Source organism: Peromyscus maniculatus, chromosome 1, assembly GCF_049852395.1.
Source record: "Peromyscus maniculatus bairdii isolate BWxNUB_F1_BW_parent chromosome 1, HU_Pman_BW_mat_3.1, whole genome shotgun sequence".
NCBI lineage: Eukaryota > Metazoa > Chordata > Mammalia > Rodentia > Cricetidae > Peromyscus > Peromyscus maniculatus.
In genome coordinates, this window is record NC_134852.1 from 52,021,780 (window position 1) to 52,036,015 (window position 14,236).

The following is a 14,236-nucleotide window of genomic DNA, read 5'->3' on the forward strand; positions in this document are numbered from 1 at the left end:
TCTGACTCAGCCTCGGGTGCTCAGCGACCAGGGGCGGGAGCAGGAACACTCCAGGTTGGCCCCGAGGGGCTGCGCGCAGGGGCCAGAAATAGCTCGTTTTGATCCCACTGCTTGGGCCAGGAGCCCGGGCCTGGCACGGAGTGAGACCAGCTGCTCAGCAGCAAGAGGAAAGTGGTTACGGTGACCATCAGGATAGGTTTGCCGGCCCAACAGACAGAAGGGTGGCAAAGTGAAGAGAGACGCCCCCGGTTAGCCCGGCAACAGTAGTTAGGCTGGAGCCAGGCCTCCCCGCTGCAGTTCTGGCGGTTAGAAAAAGGGGACTGTGAAAGCCAACACGCTTGGCTCTCTTTCAAGCTTCAGCGCAGCCTCCGATCCTTTCAATTGGTCCACAGTCTTGCCAATTACTGCTGCACGCTCCCCCGTCTCCAATCAAACCCGCGCTCTCAGCAGCTTTGCAGCCGGTCACGAGGGAACGCCCCCTTTCCCGTTACTTTTATTTTCTAGTTTATCATTGGTCATCTCGGAGGTCCCCGCCCCAAAGAGGGCGGAGCTGACAGCGTTCCTAAGCGAGGAGGGTAGGCGTCGGGCTGTCCCGCGAAGGGGTTCAGCTGGCACTGACGCTGAGGTAAATGCGGGACGGACTGCAGGTGAAGTTGGTCCCTCTCTCTGAGATCACAGAAAGCCCGGGGAAGGCAACATGGGTTTGCTAGAGCCTGGGGTCTCCGGCCCAACCGTACTGGAACTACAACTCCCAAGATGCTACGCAGGTTTGGGCGCTCCAGCCGTAAACTTCCCCATCTCATGACTTTTGTTCTCTCTGGGTGGCCCTAAGGGAGTCCAAAAGAAACTTGACATTGAGTCTGTTGGTTTCCAAATTTACCCAGACATCCATGTGTGTTGTCTTTGAACTTTCTCTCTTAGGAGGGGCCCGGTGAATCATGGGGATTGTAGTCCATGTACCCCGTCCCTCATTGGGTGTTGTGCCTCCACATACCCCTCCCCTTAACAGGTTTAACCGGAAACGTATTGTGTACGGTTTAGTCTGGTTCTTTGTTGTTGTTTTATTTTTGTCTATTTCTCTTTTGTTGTTTTCGTTCTTCTTTTTCCATTTGTGTCTTTTTTAATTACTTTTTTTATTTGTTTGTTTTTCGAGACAAGGTTTCTCTGTGTAGCTCTGGCTGCCTTGGAACTCACTCTGCAGTCCCGGCTGGCTTTGAACCCAGAGATCCTCTTGCCTCTGCCTCCTGAGTTCTGGGGTTAAAGGCGTGCTCCACCACGCCTGGCTAAGGAATTACTTGTTTTTTAGTCGTGGTCTTAATTGGAACTCATGAAATGGGCTTCATGGAAAATGTTTAAAGAGATGGAAATTAATTACCTTGATTTGATCGTAACACATTGTATATATGCATTGAAATATCATACTGTACCTCATAAACGTGTACAATTTACATGTGTCAGTTAAAAAAATACAAAACAATACAACACAACAGACTATATTTTACCTGGATGGGGCTGGAGAAAGGGCTCGGAGTTTGGGAGCAGAGGTTGATCTTCCAGAGGCCCGAGGTTCGATTCTCAGCACCTGCATGGCTGTTTTCATTCATCTGTAATGTGCTGATTCCAGGGGATTCGACACTCTGCTGGCCTTCGAGGGCACTGCACACACGTAGTGCACAGATACGTGTAGGCATAACAGCCATATGCACAAAAATAAATAAATCTTTAATTGCCTGGATGGTGTGAAGAAGATGCAGTGTCTAGCCTGTTTGCTGACACTGATTCTGTTAGCCGGGAGTGAAAACCATAAAGCTATAACATGTTATTCTTTGTTTGTTTGGTTTTTGTGGGTTTTTTTTTTTTTTGTTGTTGTTGTTTGTTTGTTTGTTTTTTGGTTTTTTTGAGACAGGGTTTCTCTGTGTGGCTTGAAGCCTTTCCTGGAACTCACTCTGAAGCCCAGGCAGGCCTCGAACTCACAGAGATCCTTCTGCCTCTGCCTCCCAAATGCTGGGATTAAAGGCGACTGCACCTGGCCGGCCCGGCCCGGCATAACATGTTATTCTTGCTTTGAGACAAGATCTCTCTATGTAGCCTTTGTGTGTGAGTGCATCTGTTTCTGTGTGTAAGTGTGGGTGCATCATGTGGAAATCAGACAACCTCAGGTGTCTGTCCTTACCTTTCACCTTGCCTGTCATCCTCCTCTTCCCCTCGCCACCCCCAACCCCATCCCCTCCACTCCCCAGCTGAGGACCGAACCCAGGGCATTGTGATTGCTAGGCAGATGCCAACTCTGTCTTTCACCTTGTCGAGACAGGGTCTCTTTGATGTTCACCTTTGAGCACTCCAGGCCCGCAAGCTTTTGGGGGACTCTCTGGTGCCCACCTCCCACCTCAGCGTAGGAGTACTCAGATTGCAGACTTGTGCTAGTACATCTGGCTGTACATGGGTTCTCTGGATTTGAACTCGGGTCCACATGTTCTTTACTCACTGAGCCAGCTCCCCCGCCTCTGGTCTGGAACTTTGGATCCTCCTGCCCCAGCCACTTGAGTGCTGGGATTGCAGGCGAACGTCATGTATCTGGCACGAGTGCATGATTTTGAAAGGCCTCTCCTAAAGCATCTGTAATTCTAGCACTCAAGAGGTTGAGGCAGGAGGATCATTTCAAGTGCAAAGCTAACCATGGCTACAGAGTGAGACCCTGTCTTAAAAATAAATAAATAATAAAAGCTCCTCCTAGGCCTGATCCAGAGTGGAGAACTACCAATTACCAGTTTCTAGGTTCTCCTCAGTCTCTTTCAAGAGGTCATGGGAATCATGCCTCTACTCACGTTGCCTTGACTACAGAGTGATGATTCGTGGCAGCTGTAGTCCATCTCCTCCAGCAATCCGTGGGGATTGTCAGCTTCTGTCCTCCTCTTAACATGCTGTGCTTCTTTCGTAGCCTGTCAGTTTTCACTATCCAAGACACCTTTGGAAATGTTCCCCAGGGTGGACAACACTATTAGCCATCAAGAAGCCAAAGCTGGAGCCCCAAGGTGAGGACACCTTGAGCTTTAGGTAAAGTTCTGTGCCTTAGACTTATAGCAGGAAATGACCACTAGAAGGTATGAAGTCATGTGATGAGAATGGGGATGAGAGAGTATGAGAAATCCCCTACCCCACTGCTGGTGCCCATCCCATTTCCAGCTCTCTACCAGCTGCATCCCGACCACAGACCCCCTTACCTTCCACTGGTAACAGTGTGGGCGGCTTCTCTTTTGGACTACCTGTATGTTTTTCATTGCCCACGGGGGTCACCCTCTGGTCTGACTTTTTCTTCTTGTCTTTTCTCCCAATTTAAATCCCGGGTCTATTCAGGTCTGAAAGGCCACAAGCTCCCAAGGCCACAGCAACCGATTCCCCTGAGCTGTCGGAGGCGTCCTGGCCGTCCAGTTCCGGGACCCCTTCCCCACTCAGCACTGAGGGACCAAGTGCCTCTCCACCACTCACCGTAATTGACAGCGGGGACTCGGTGGTAGCCAAGTAAGTACCAGAATCCCTGGGGGGCGGGGGGGGGGCGGAGATAAGGGGTTAAAGGGAGGAAGAAGGCATCCCATAATAACTATCAGAGACAGAGCTGTTTCTGCAGTACTCTTTAGGACCAGGCACTTCATGTGTGTACTGAGGGGTCTGGAGCTACACTGCCTGGGTTCAAATCCTGCCTCTGTTAACTTCTTGTCTGTATTGCTTTGGTCTCAACTTCCTTGAGTTGGGAATATTAATCTTGCACTGAGCCTGTCTTGAATCCACAGTTCCTCTGTATAATGATCTATAAGAACACCCAACATAGTGAGTACTTGGATCTGAAAGATGGAGGTTCAGATTCCGTCACAAAGGTCCTAGATTAATTACGGCTTAACCATGGTAACATTTATTTCTCCCATATTTAGAAGCGACCAGGGCTGACATTGCAGCCCCTATTTAAGGTGTTAGGAACATAGGTTCTGTCTGTCTTATTGTTGTCCTTTCCTTCATAGGTCAGAAATGGTTCTCACTGGCATTACTTTTCCAGAATCATACTCCCTTATTCTTTGTTGGTCAAGAACCAATCTGGCTGGCGATGTTAGAGTGCCTGTCTAGTGTGCACAGTGCCCTTGGTTTGGTCCCTAAAGCCACATTAAATCAGGCAGAGTGATGTGTGCCTATAGAAGGTAGAGGCAGAAGGTTCAGAAGTTCAAGGTCACTCTCAGCTACATAGTGAGTTCAAAACCAGCCTAAGCTAAATGATACCTTGTGTAAAAGCAAAGAAAGAAACACACAGGAAACAAGGGGCCAACAGGATGGTTCAGTGGGTAGAAGCACTTGCTACAAAGCCTGCAGCTGGCTACACAGTTGTCTTCTGTGATGTGTGTGCTACCCTATACACGTCAAGTGTGGAAAAGCACGCATACAGCCCGACAGCCCAGCACTCGGGAGGCAGAGGCAGTGCATCTCTGCACTTGTGGCCAGCCTGGCCTACAGAGCAAGTTCTAGGACAGCCAGGGGGCTGTTATACAGAGAAACCCTGTCTCAAAAAAAGAAAAAACAAACAAAAAATTAAAATTGGGCTGGCTATATGACTCAGTGGATAAAGGCGCTTGCCACCAAGCCTGACAGCTTGAGGTCAATCCCTGGGACCCACTTCCACATGTGCACTGTAGCATGCCTGCTCAAGTGTGCACCCATGCCTGTCTGCGCGTGCGTGCATGCGTGCGTGCGTGCGTGTTGTGTGTACACAGAAATAAAATGTAAAAAAACTCAAAATTACATTACTATATAAGAAAGAGAAATGGATATTTAAGGATAAGTACTTGCTTTTGGTAGATTTGAAGAAAGCAGTTATTTGTTTGTTTGTTTTTGTTTTTTCAAGACAAGGTTTCTCTGTGTAGTCCTGGCTCTCCTAAACTCATTCTGTCAACCAGGCTGGCCTCAAACTCAGAGATCTGTCTGCCTCTCCCTACCCCACTCTCATCCCCTAGTGTTGGGATTAAAGGCCAGTGCCACCACAGCTGGCGAAGGAGTTATTTTCATCTGGGCCACTGAGCACGACTTTCCCTGGTGCCTGATAAACAGAAGAACGAGCAATGGCTACTGCTGTTGTGGTAATCACTATTACTCCCTCTGCTTCTCATCCCCCGATGCTCACAGGTACATAAACAGGTTCCGCCAAGCTCAGCCCACAAGCCGAGAGGAGCGCCAGCCTGCAGGCCCGACCCCAGCTGACTTTTGGTGGCTAAAGCCCAAGTCATCAGACTTGAGCAGTTACCTCGCAGCAGGTACCTAAAACCTCTCCTGCTCAGTACCCAGTACTCAGTACCCTGCTCTTCCTGGTCCCCCGTGATTCAGCTGAGCTTTCCCAGCAGGAGCCGGTGAACCTGAAGGAGGATCCGCTATGACGGGTCCATCTCCCGCGGGGATGTGCAGTGCATCTCTGGCTTCAGCTCCTCTTCAGAAAGTAAAGCAGGTGACACTGTTACTGTCTCCCTCTCTGGTGTGCCTGAGTTGACAGCAGCAGCCCTGGCACAGAGTTAGAGACAATGACCAACTTAAGGAATCATCAAGAAAAAAGGGTGTGTGGGCATGGAGATGTGTGTGCATGGAGATGTGTGGGCATGGAGATGTTGCTCATTTGGGAAAGTGCTTGCCTAGCAGGTAGAAAGTCCAGCACCAAATAGAAGCAGGCCTGGTAGCACACAGTCGGGGTCCCGGCACCTAGGAGATGAAGGCAGGAGGGTCAGAAGTTCAAGGTCACCCTCAGCTGTATGAGGAGTTTGAGGCTGCCCTAGGCTATATGATATCCTATCTCAAAAAAAATAATAAAATAAAGTTTAACAAAAGGATTTGCTAGTTAAATGCAGTTTTGAACTCTAAAAGTAGATGTGCATGCATATTCATTATGTTCCTGTTCCTTTGACCAAAACACTTGACAGAGGCCAGGGAGGATAGGTATTGTTGGCTCAGTTTCAGCAGTTCAGTCCAGCATGGCAGGAGTGTGTGGTGGGAGTTGATCCTCTGCAAGAGCAGTCAGTTATCTCTGTCTTTCATTCACTCACCTTTGAGTTAATCACTGAACTGTTTGGTAGGATGATTTGATTAGGCAAGTCTGGTCAGGGAGATAGGTTCAATCTTTCCTTTTACATTTTGTTTTTGTTCCTGTCCTGGATCTCGCTCTGTAGACCAGGCTGGCCTCGAACTCACAGAGATCCACCTGGCTCTGCCTCTTGGGTGCTGGAATTAAAGGCGTGAGCCACCTCTGCCCGGCCTGTCCCCTTTTTAAATTTTAAATTTTAAATGTAGTGTGTGTCTGTATGTCTGTGTTTGAGCCTCTCTCTCTCTCTCTCTCTCTCTCTCTCTCTCTCTCTCTCTCTCTCTCTCTCTCTCTGTGTGTGTGTGTGTGTGTGTGTGTGTGTGTGTGTGTGTGTGTGTCTACGACCTGTACAGAAAGCACTTTCTCCACTAAGCCATCAATACTGGCATGGCTGAGGTAGTAGGATCAAGAGTTCAAGGCCAGCCTGGGTTACAAAGTAAGATCATGACTCAGAAACCCCAAAAGCAAAAGAAGAAAGTGAGCCTCTCTTCCTGAGGCAGAGAAGCAAATTGTAAGCGTCCCTGCCACAGGAAAGTAGCAGGTGGAACACAGGTCCCCAGGCCTTCTGTAGAGAGTCCCTTTCCCGGCAGCCTTTGGCACAGGGACTAGCTTGGCCCTCTCGCTGTGCAGAACCTGAAGACGTGGAACTCCTCTCTGCTGGACTTGGAGACGCTGAGCCTGCAGAGCAGGGCGGCCAGGCTGCTGAAGCGCAGGTGCTGCCCCTCCCCTCGTCTCCCTCGTCTCCCTCCCCACTGGCCAGGCCACTGCTCCTCTCACTCACTGGTGCCTTCTCCCTGCAGCAAGGCCTCCCTCTCCTCCTCCTCCTCCCTCAGTCCCGGCGATGCCAGCAGCTCTTCCTTCCCTGTCAGCTCCGACGGCCTCTCTCCCTGTTCTGTGACCTTCCATCCGGATTCCAACGAGAGTTCTAGTCCCAAAGAACCTGTGTCGGGAGGTAAGGATTGAGGGGAGCCAGGTTCGACTCCCGTCGTGGCCTCTTATTGGCTGCGTGACTCTGGCCTCCCTGGGCCTTGTTTAACTGGGGTCCAGGAATAGTTGGACCCCCCACTATACTCACGGGTATCCTGGGGATGAAATGAGTTTGTGAGTACATGGGAGTCCCTTCACACAGGCCTGTCAGCGGTAGCTGTCGGCTGTGGCAGGCCTGCCATGCTCCCTGCTGCTAGACAGTCAGCTCCAAACTCAGAGGCTCAGCACCGATTAGAGGAAGCAGTCATACTCGATTGCTTTTAGTTTTGTTTCTGTGAACCAGGGTCCTGCTGTGCTGCCTCAGCTGGCTTGGAACTCGTGTAGTTCAGGCTGGCCTTGAATTCTTGGCACTCCTGCCTCAGTCTCCCCCGTGCTGGGGTTACAGGAGCGCACTGCTATGCCCAGCATACAAAATATTGTTAATGAACCAGCTGGTCATGGTGGCGCAGGCCTTTAATCCCAGCACTCAGGAGGCAGGGACAGGTGGATCTCTGTGAGTTCAAGGCCATCCTGGTCTACAGAATGAGTTCCAGACAGCCAGGGCTGTTATACAGAGAAAACCTGTGTCAACCCCCCCCCCCCCCAAACAAAAAGGAAAATCACAGTGAACCAAATGGAACTTTTTTTTTTTTTTTTTTTAATTTATTTATTATGTATACAGCTACAGTGTTTTGTGTGCCTGCACGCCAGAAGAGGGCACTAGATCTCATTACAGATAGTTGTGAGCCACCGTGTGGTTGCTGGGAATTGAACTCAGGACCTCTGGAAGAGCAGCCAGTGCCCTTAACCTCTGAGCCATCTCTCCAGCCCCCCAAATGGAACTTTTTTATAGGCAAAAAAAATAGTTGACTATTTGGCAGTTCCACCTGGCTTGGCTGAGTCCTCACGTGTTCAGGTCTGGTGTGTTGTTGCAAACCCACATCTAAACTGCATACATCAATGCAGCTTAGCTAGAGCATGAGAACGGGTGAAGGTAAAAACTTCAGACATGAAGCTGGGGATGCTGGGGCATGCTGCAGCCCCAGCAGGAAGATCAGGAGTTCAAGGTCAGCCTCGGCTACATACTGAGTGAGGCCACATTGGCTATGTGAGACTGTCTCGCAGGCTGTAGGGAAACAGATTTTTCAGAGGGCACGCCTTCAGTCTCAGCACTCGGGAGGCAGAGACAGGGATGCAGTGAGACAAGGCCAAGAGCCAGAGATAGAGCAGTGTGGTTGGCGAGGGTCAGTCCCTCGGGCCTTGGAGGCCTGGTGAGGCATCTGTCTGTCAGTAGACCTCTGCGCATGGAGAGTCCATTGTCTTCTGGGATGATAATGGGTCCTGTGGTTGCTCCGAGCGCTTGGAGCATCGGGGAGGGAAGTGACCAAGTTCAAAGGATTCACAGAAGAAATAAAACAAGTAAGGAAAAATACAAATAGAGTCACAAACTGAGTTTGCTGACACTTGCCTGTAAGCCCAGGCTGAGGCAGGAGGATTGACAATTTGAACCCAGCCCAGGACACCAAGCAAAACTAAGAAAAAAGAATGCCGACCATCTTACTCTGCCCTGCCTGCTTCTCACTTCACAAAGGAGTTGGGTGGTGTCTGGGCGGCCTGTCTGAACAAGGCACCCTCTGCTCCCTCAGCCCTTTCCTCTCCACCCCGCCCCCCAGCAGCCCCAGGGCCATCCCAGGCCAGCATCCCTGCTCCCCGCCCAGCCTCCTCCCAGGCAACCCTTCGGCCCGAGGAAGACATTTTATACCAATGGCGGCAGCGGCGGAAGCTTGAACAGGCGCGAGGAGCTGAGGGTGATGGAACCTGGGTGTTGCCTCGGACCCCAGCCCTCGCCACTCAGGTGAGTTGGAGGAGAGAGCCTGACCGTGATAAGGGATACCTGAAGGTGACAGAGGCCCTCCCACCCCTCCTTCCTGTCTCAGATGCCTCTTTCTGTCTACAGACTCCTCCTGTCCCTGCAGTGAACCTTGGCTCCCTGGGGACCCAGCCTAACTGTGTTCCACCATGGGGCGCTGTGGCCCAGCCCCCTCCTCCACAGGCCTTCTATGTGGAGAGGCCTCCTCTTCCAGCGCCCTCTCCACACATCTGGGCCCCCGGCCCTCAGGGGTTCCTCTGGGCCCCCCAAGCCAACCCCTGGGTATCCCTCGGTATGGTTCCCAGCACACTGCTGGCCTCTACTGTTGCTCCCGTGGCCTCCTTCCCAGCACCCCCTACCACCACTCCAGCTGCCCCAGCTCCCACCCCTGCTCCCCCGGTCTCCACCCCCGTGCCCCCAGCCTCTGCTCTACCTCCCTGGGCTCCCACCCCTGCTCCCCCGGTCTCCACCCCCGTGCCCCCAGCCTCTGCTCTACCTCCCTGGGCTCCCACCCCTGCTCCCCCGGTCTCCACCCCCGTGCCCCCAGCTCCCACCCCTGCTCCCCCGGTCTCCACCCCTGCTCCCCCAGCTCCCACCCTCCCACCAGCTGACACCCCTCGGGAGCCAACTACCCTTGAGATGAGTGGTTCTGCCCAGCCCAAGAAGCTGAGTCCCAAACCTCGGAGGGCCAGCGCTTCATCGCGCCGGCAGACAACTGGTCCAGACACCGCAGCTTTTCAGAGTCCCAGTTCGCCCCTCAGGGGCGCCCTGGGCCAGGTAGTGACAGCTCGGCTGTTCCCTGACAACTTGGAAGACACTCATCTTGAGAGCCCGCTTCCATGTGAGGCAGAATCCCGGAAAGTTAAGGGCACAACTACTCAAGCCAAAGGTCCACCCCCTCCATCCAAGTCTCAGCGTGGGTCCCAGACAGAGTCCTCTACGGGCGGGTCGATGCTTCGGAAAGGTCAAGTCACCCTCTCAGCTGAAGCTAGGGATCCACAGCCGGCTGTAACCCCAAAGGCATCCACACTGTCAGAGGTCCAATCACCTGAATTCAAGACCGCCGCTCCCAAGGCGGGAGCTGGTGATGCTTGGACCACCGCTCCGCCTGCCTCAGGCCACGCCCCCTCCGAGGACTTGTTATCCCAGGCCGCCCGACTTCTGCAGGCTGCGGAAGGTGAGGAGGATTCCTGGGCCCTTGGGTATCTTGATGGTGGTCCCAAACCATGTGTCCTCCTCCTGGAGCTGAGCCTTTGACTCTTCAGATTCCGACGGCAGCGAGTTTCAGGAGGACCCTGTGTTGCAGGTGCTAAGAGCTCAGAGGGAAGAACTCCGGCAGCAGAAAAGGTGACCCTTCTCCAGGGTGCTATGACAACTCTATTGGGTGCCTTTCCAGAACCCCACCCACAGCCCCAGATTCTTATCTTGAGTACACGCCCCAGCGTCTACCTTCTGGTCTCTTTTTCCAGGAAAGTGGATGCCCAATTATCCCTCCTCCTGAACCACACTGAAGAACCAGGGTCTTCCTCTCCTCCAGCCAGCTCACCTCCCAGGTCCCCAAGAATGCGCTTGAGGAGGGAAGGAGCCTTCTTTGATGCCAGGAGACTTTGAATTGTGAAAATTCTGTTTTTTCCTGGGCTGGGAAGATAAAGTACTTGCAAGTGTGAAGGCCCACATAAAGGTAGCTGAGTGGCCAGGTGGCCCATGGAGACGGGGTCTCAAACAAGGTGGAAGGCAAGAACCTATATTCAAAGTCCTTTGACCTCCATACACGAGCTGTGGGGCACACACACACACACACACACACACACACACACACACACACAAATAAAGTTGTCTCCAATTAACATTTTTCCAGTTTACTGTTAATCTCTAAGAAATGGATTGTGCTAATAAGGAAATGTAACCCCTTCCCTGCCTCCCCTGACCAACAAAACAACATTTCCTTTCTGGTTGTGTGTGTGTGTGTGTGTGTGTGTGTGTGTGTGTGTAAGTAAACCCATGGTTCTAGGTAATATGGGGCGGGGGGAGCTGACTCATGTAACTCAGAAGTGGATTTTTTTTTTTAATTCGGAGCTGAGGACTGAACCCAGGGCTTTGTGCTTGCTAGGCAAGCCCTCTACCACTGAACTAAATCCCCAACCCCAGAAGTGGATTTTTATGTGTCAGGTGGAGAAAAAGGCACTGTCATCTGTGTTAAGAAACATCAATGTTGAGACTCGGGAGATGACTTAGAAGTTGACAGCACTGGCTGCTCTTCCAGAGGTCTTGAGTTCAATTCCCAGCAACCACATGGTGACTCACAACCATCTGTAATGAGATCTGGCGCCCTCTTCTGGCCTGCAGGCATACATGCAGACAGAACACAGTACAAAGAGGAGGAGGAGGAGGAGGAGGAGGAGGAGGAGGAGGAGGAGGAGGAGGAGGAGGAGAACAGAAGCAGCAGCAGCACCAGTGTTAGACAGCAGTACATATCCCATTCCTGCTACCATCCCTCCCTCTCCGGTCGCCATCTCCATCCACAGGTCCTTGAATTCTTGATCTATTCCCAGAGTTTGCTCCCCTTCTTCACTTTCTTCAGCTGTTCTCCCTGCTCAGCACCAAAGCCCGACTCCCCCTTCCCACACACAGTCAGTCACCTGGCAGGTCCCGACTTTGTGTTCTCTTTAGACTCTATCAGAGTCCAGCTCCTTTCCCTGCCCTCCCCTTGGCCTGGGCTTCCTCCTGCCTGTACCATTGAGAACCTGTCATCACTATAAACACATCTGCCTGTTCTCTGATACGCGTGCCATCCAGGGGACAGCCCTTCTCTTCTCCTTGAAACTGAGCCCCTCAACATAGTAAACACAACCAAAGGGGTGCAGCTTCAGTTAGAAGAGTGGGTACTGCCCACCTGTTTTCCCGTTTCTTCTATTTTCTCTGACTTAGAGATGCTTTTGAGAAGATGCAATAAAAATCTGATTGCTGAATGTGCTGGTACACACCTGTAATCCTAGGAGTCTGAGGCAGGAGGATCTTGTCTTTGAGGATACCCTCATAGTGAGACTTTGTGTTGAAAAAAAATCACTTGTTATACTGGGCAAGAAACACACAAGGGTGCCCGCACTGAGCTCAGCTTGAGACTGGCGAATTTCATTGAATGTGGCTGTTTTACTTTTCTTCTTTCTTTTTTCTGTATTGGTCTCTCTTCTTTTTAAATAATTTATTTTTATTTTATTTTGCATTTATGTTTTGCCTGTATGTGTGTCTGTGTGAAGGTGTCAGACCTTGGAGTTAACAGACAGTTGTGAGCTGCCATGTGAACCCAGGTCCTCTGGAAGAGCAGTCAGTGCTCTCAACTGCTGAGCCATCTCTTCAGCCCCTATTTTACTTTTCTATTGCTGTGATAAGACGCCATGACCAAGGCAACTTATAAAAGAAAGTGTTGATTTGGGGCTCACAGTTCCAGAGGGTGAGTCCATGGCCATGATGGCAGGGAGCGTGGCAGGGGCAGGCAGGCCCTGGAGCAGCAGTGGGAGTTCACATCTGGAGACACAAACATGAGGCAGAGACAGAGAGACACAGTGAATGGAGTCTTGAAACTTCAGAGCCTACCCCCAGTGACACACCCCCTCCAGCAAGGCCACACCTAATTCTTCCCAAACAGTACTAACTAGGGACCACATATTCAAACATGAGCCCATGGAGGCCATTTTCATTCAAACTACCACAGGGGTTTTTCCCAAAAGAAAATTATACTGAGTTCTAGTTAAGGAGATGTATGCTAGCTGGGCATAGTTGCACTCACCTTTAATCCCAGCAGAGGCAGGTGATCTCTGTGAGTTTAAAAACAACCTGTCGTACATAAGGAAATCCAGGCCAGCCAAGAATACATAGTGAAACTCTGTCTCAAAACAAAACAAAAGCCGGGCGGTGGTGGTGCACGCCTGTAATCCCAGCACTCGGGAGGCAGAGGCAGGTGGATCTCTGTGAGTTCGAGGCCAACCTGGTCTACAGAGCGAGTTCCAGGACAGGCTCCAAAGCTACAGAGAAACTCTGTCTCGAAAAACCAAACCAAAACAAAACAATTCCTGTTGAAATACTTAGATACCAATACTGTTTTTTAAAAAATGAAATCAGGTACATCTCAGGACGGTATGGATGTAATGGTTTGTTTGTCTTTTGAAACAGGGTCATATATAGCCCAGGCTCCAACTCACTAGGTAGCCAAACCTGGTTTTGAACTTCTGAGCCTCCTGCCTTCACATCCCAAGTGCTGGGATTACAGGTGTGTGCCACCACACCCAGCCTAATTTACTTTGAATGCACCCAGAGATGAGTTGGATGGGTGAATAAATAAGCAGATGGGAGATAAAAGGAATATAGTAAACATGTTAAGATCTACCTGGTGGATATGTGGGTGTCAACTTGCCATATCTTAGGAACTTTTCATAAATAAAACGATGGCGACTATATGATCAGGGTTGTTTTGACATGTGTATTTATGAAGAGAAATGGGATGAATTTCTAACAGTCAGTTCTCTAAGTCAGAAACAAGGTAAATATGTGTTTTCAGCCTTTTTGAACAAACCGCACATTTGATTGAATCAAGAAGGAAGTAGCTGTTTAGACATAAGGAACAATGAAAGATGTTTATAATAACATCCTGATCAAGTTGAAAGGGAGGACTAGAAGGCTGCCGGAAGAGGTTTGAGCTTCCATGTGGGTAAGGCTGTGTTTTTTTCTTGTTTTGATTAGTGGTGTATCCCCTAATTAAATGATCATAGTCTTGGAACGTATGGAGCAGGGACGGCGTGCTCCGGAGGAGGGCCCTGCTCAGGTCCTCATCAGTGGAAGCATCCTTCCGGAAAGGGTGTGGCTGCGCTGCTTTCTCTCTGGTCCTCATCAGTGAAAGCATCCTTCCGGAAAGGGTGTGGCTGCGCTGCTTTCTCTCTGGTCCTCATCAGTGGAAGCATCCTTCCGGAAAGGGTGTGGCTGCGCTGCTTTCTCTCTGGTCCTCATCAGTGAAAGCATCCTTCCGGAAAGGGTGTGGCTGCGCTGCTTTCAGAGCACTGCTCGCTCTATCGTTTGTATAAAAAAAGGAGACTGCGCCTGGCTTTCTGAGAGGCATGAATGTTCCAGCCCTCCATACGGAAGCTTTTCCCAGAAAAAAAGGAGCCAAAGACGAGAGGCTGGCCCGTCATAAGCGAATATGGGGGAAACAAGGGAAAATGTCCAGGGATGGGGTGAGGCCCAGTCGCGCAGAGCCTAGGGTGGGAACACAGGCTGGGTGAGCTAGATCAAAAAGCTTGTGGGTG

The 14,236-nt window shown here is 50.9% G+C and overlaps 1 protein-coding gene across 15 annotated transcripts; it reads left to right on the top strand.

Annotated features, from left to right (window-relative positions):
- The first annotated feature begins 52 nt into the window (after positions 1 to 52).
- Proser3 (proline and serine rich 3) lies at positions 53 to 10,786 on the top strand. 15 transcript variants are annotated; one of them, XM_076545380.1, is made up of 11 exons: positions 53 to 625; positions 2,939 to 3,032; positions 3,355 to 3,519; positions 5,164 to 5,291; positions 5,379 to 5,479; positions 6,734 to 6,816; positions 6,904 to 7,055; positions 8,716 to 8,924; positions 9,027 to 10,116; positions 10,205 to 10,286; positions 10,409 to 10,786. In XM_076545380.1, exons 2-11 carry the CDS (start codon positions 2,974 to 2,976, stop codon positions 10,548 to 10,550), a joined length of 2,211 nt encoding a protein of 736 aa, XP_076401495.1. In that variant the 5' UTR covers positions 53 to 625; positions 2,939 to 2,973; the 3' UTR covers positions 10,551 to 10,786. The 15 variants fall into 15 exon arrangements, 14 of the variants coding, with proteins under 14 accessions (XP_076401495.1, XP_076401531.1, XP_042124057.1 ...); XM_076545416.1 differs by having other exon boundaries at positions 81 to 625; positions 5,376 to 5,479; positions 8,743 to 8,924; XM_042268123.2 differs by having other exon boundaries at positions 430 to 625; positions 5,376 to 5,479.
- Positions 10,787 to 14,236: the final 3,450 nt, after the last annotated feature.

Excerpts from the sequence above, each read along its gene's own strand:
- Proser3 (XM_042268093.2), top strand. The coding sequence starts at position 698 with ATGGGTTTGCTAGAGCCTGGGGTCTCCGGCCCAACCGTACTGGAACTA. Across the intron at positions 768-2,938 it reads ACTCCCAAGATGCTACGCAG|CCTGTCAGTTTTCACTATCC; the intron begins GTTTGGGCGCTC and ends CTTCTTTCGTAG. Across the intron at positions 8,925-9,026 it reads CCCCAGCCCTCGCCACTCAG|ACTCCTCCTGTCCCTGCAGT; the intron begins GTGAGTTGGAGG and ends TTCTGTCTACAG.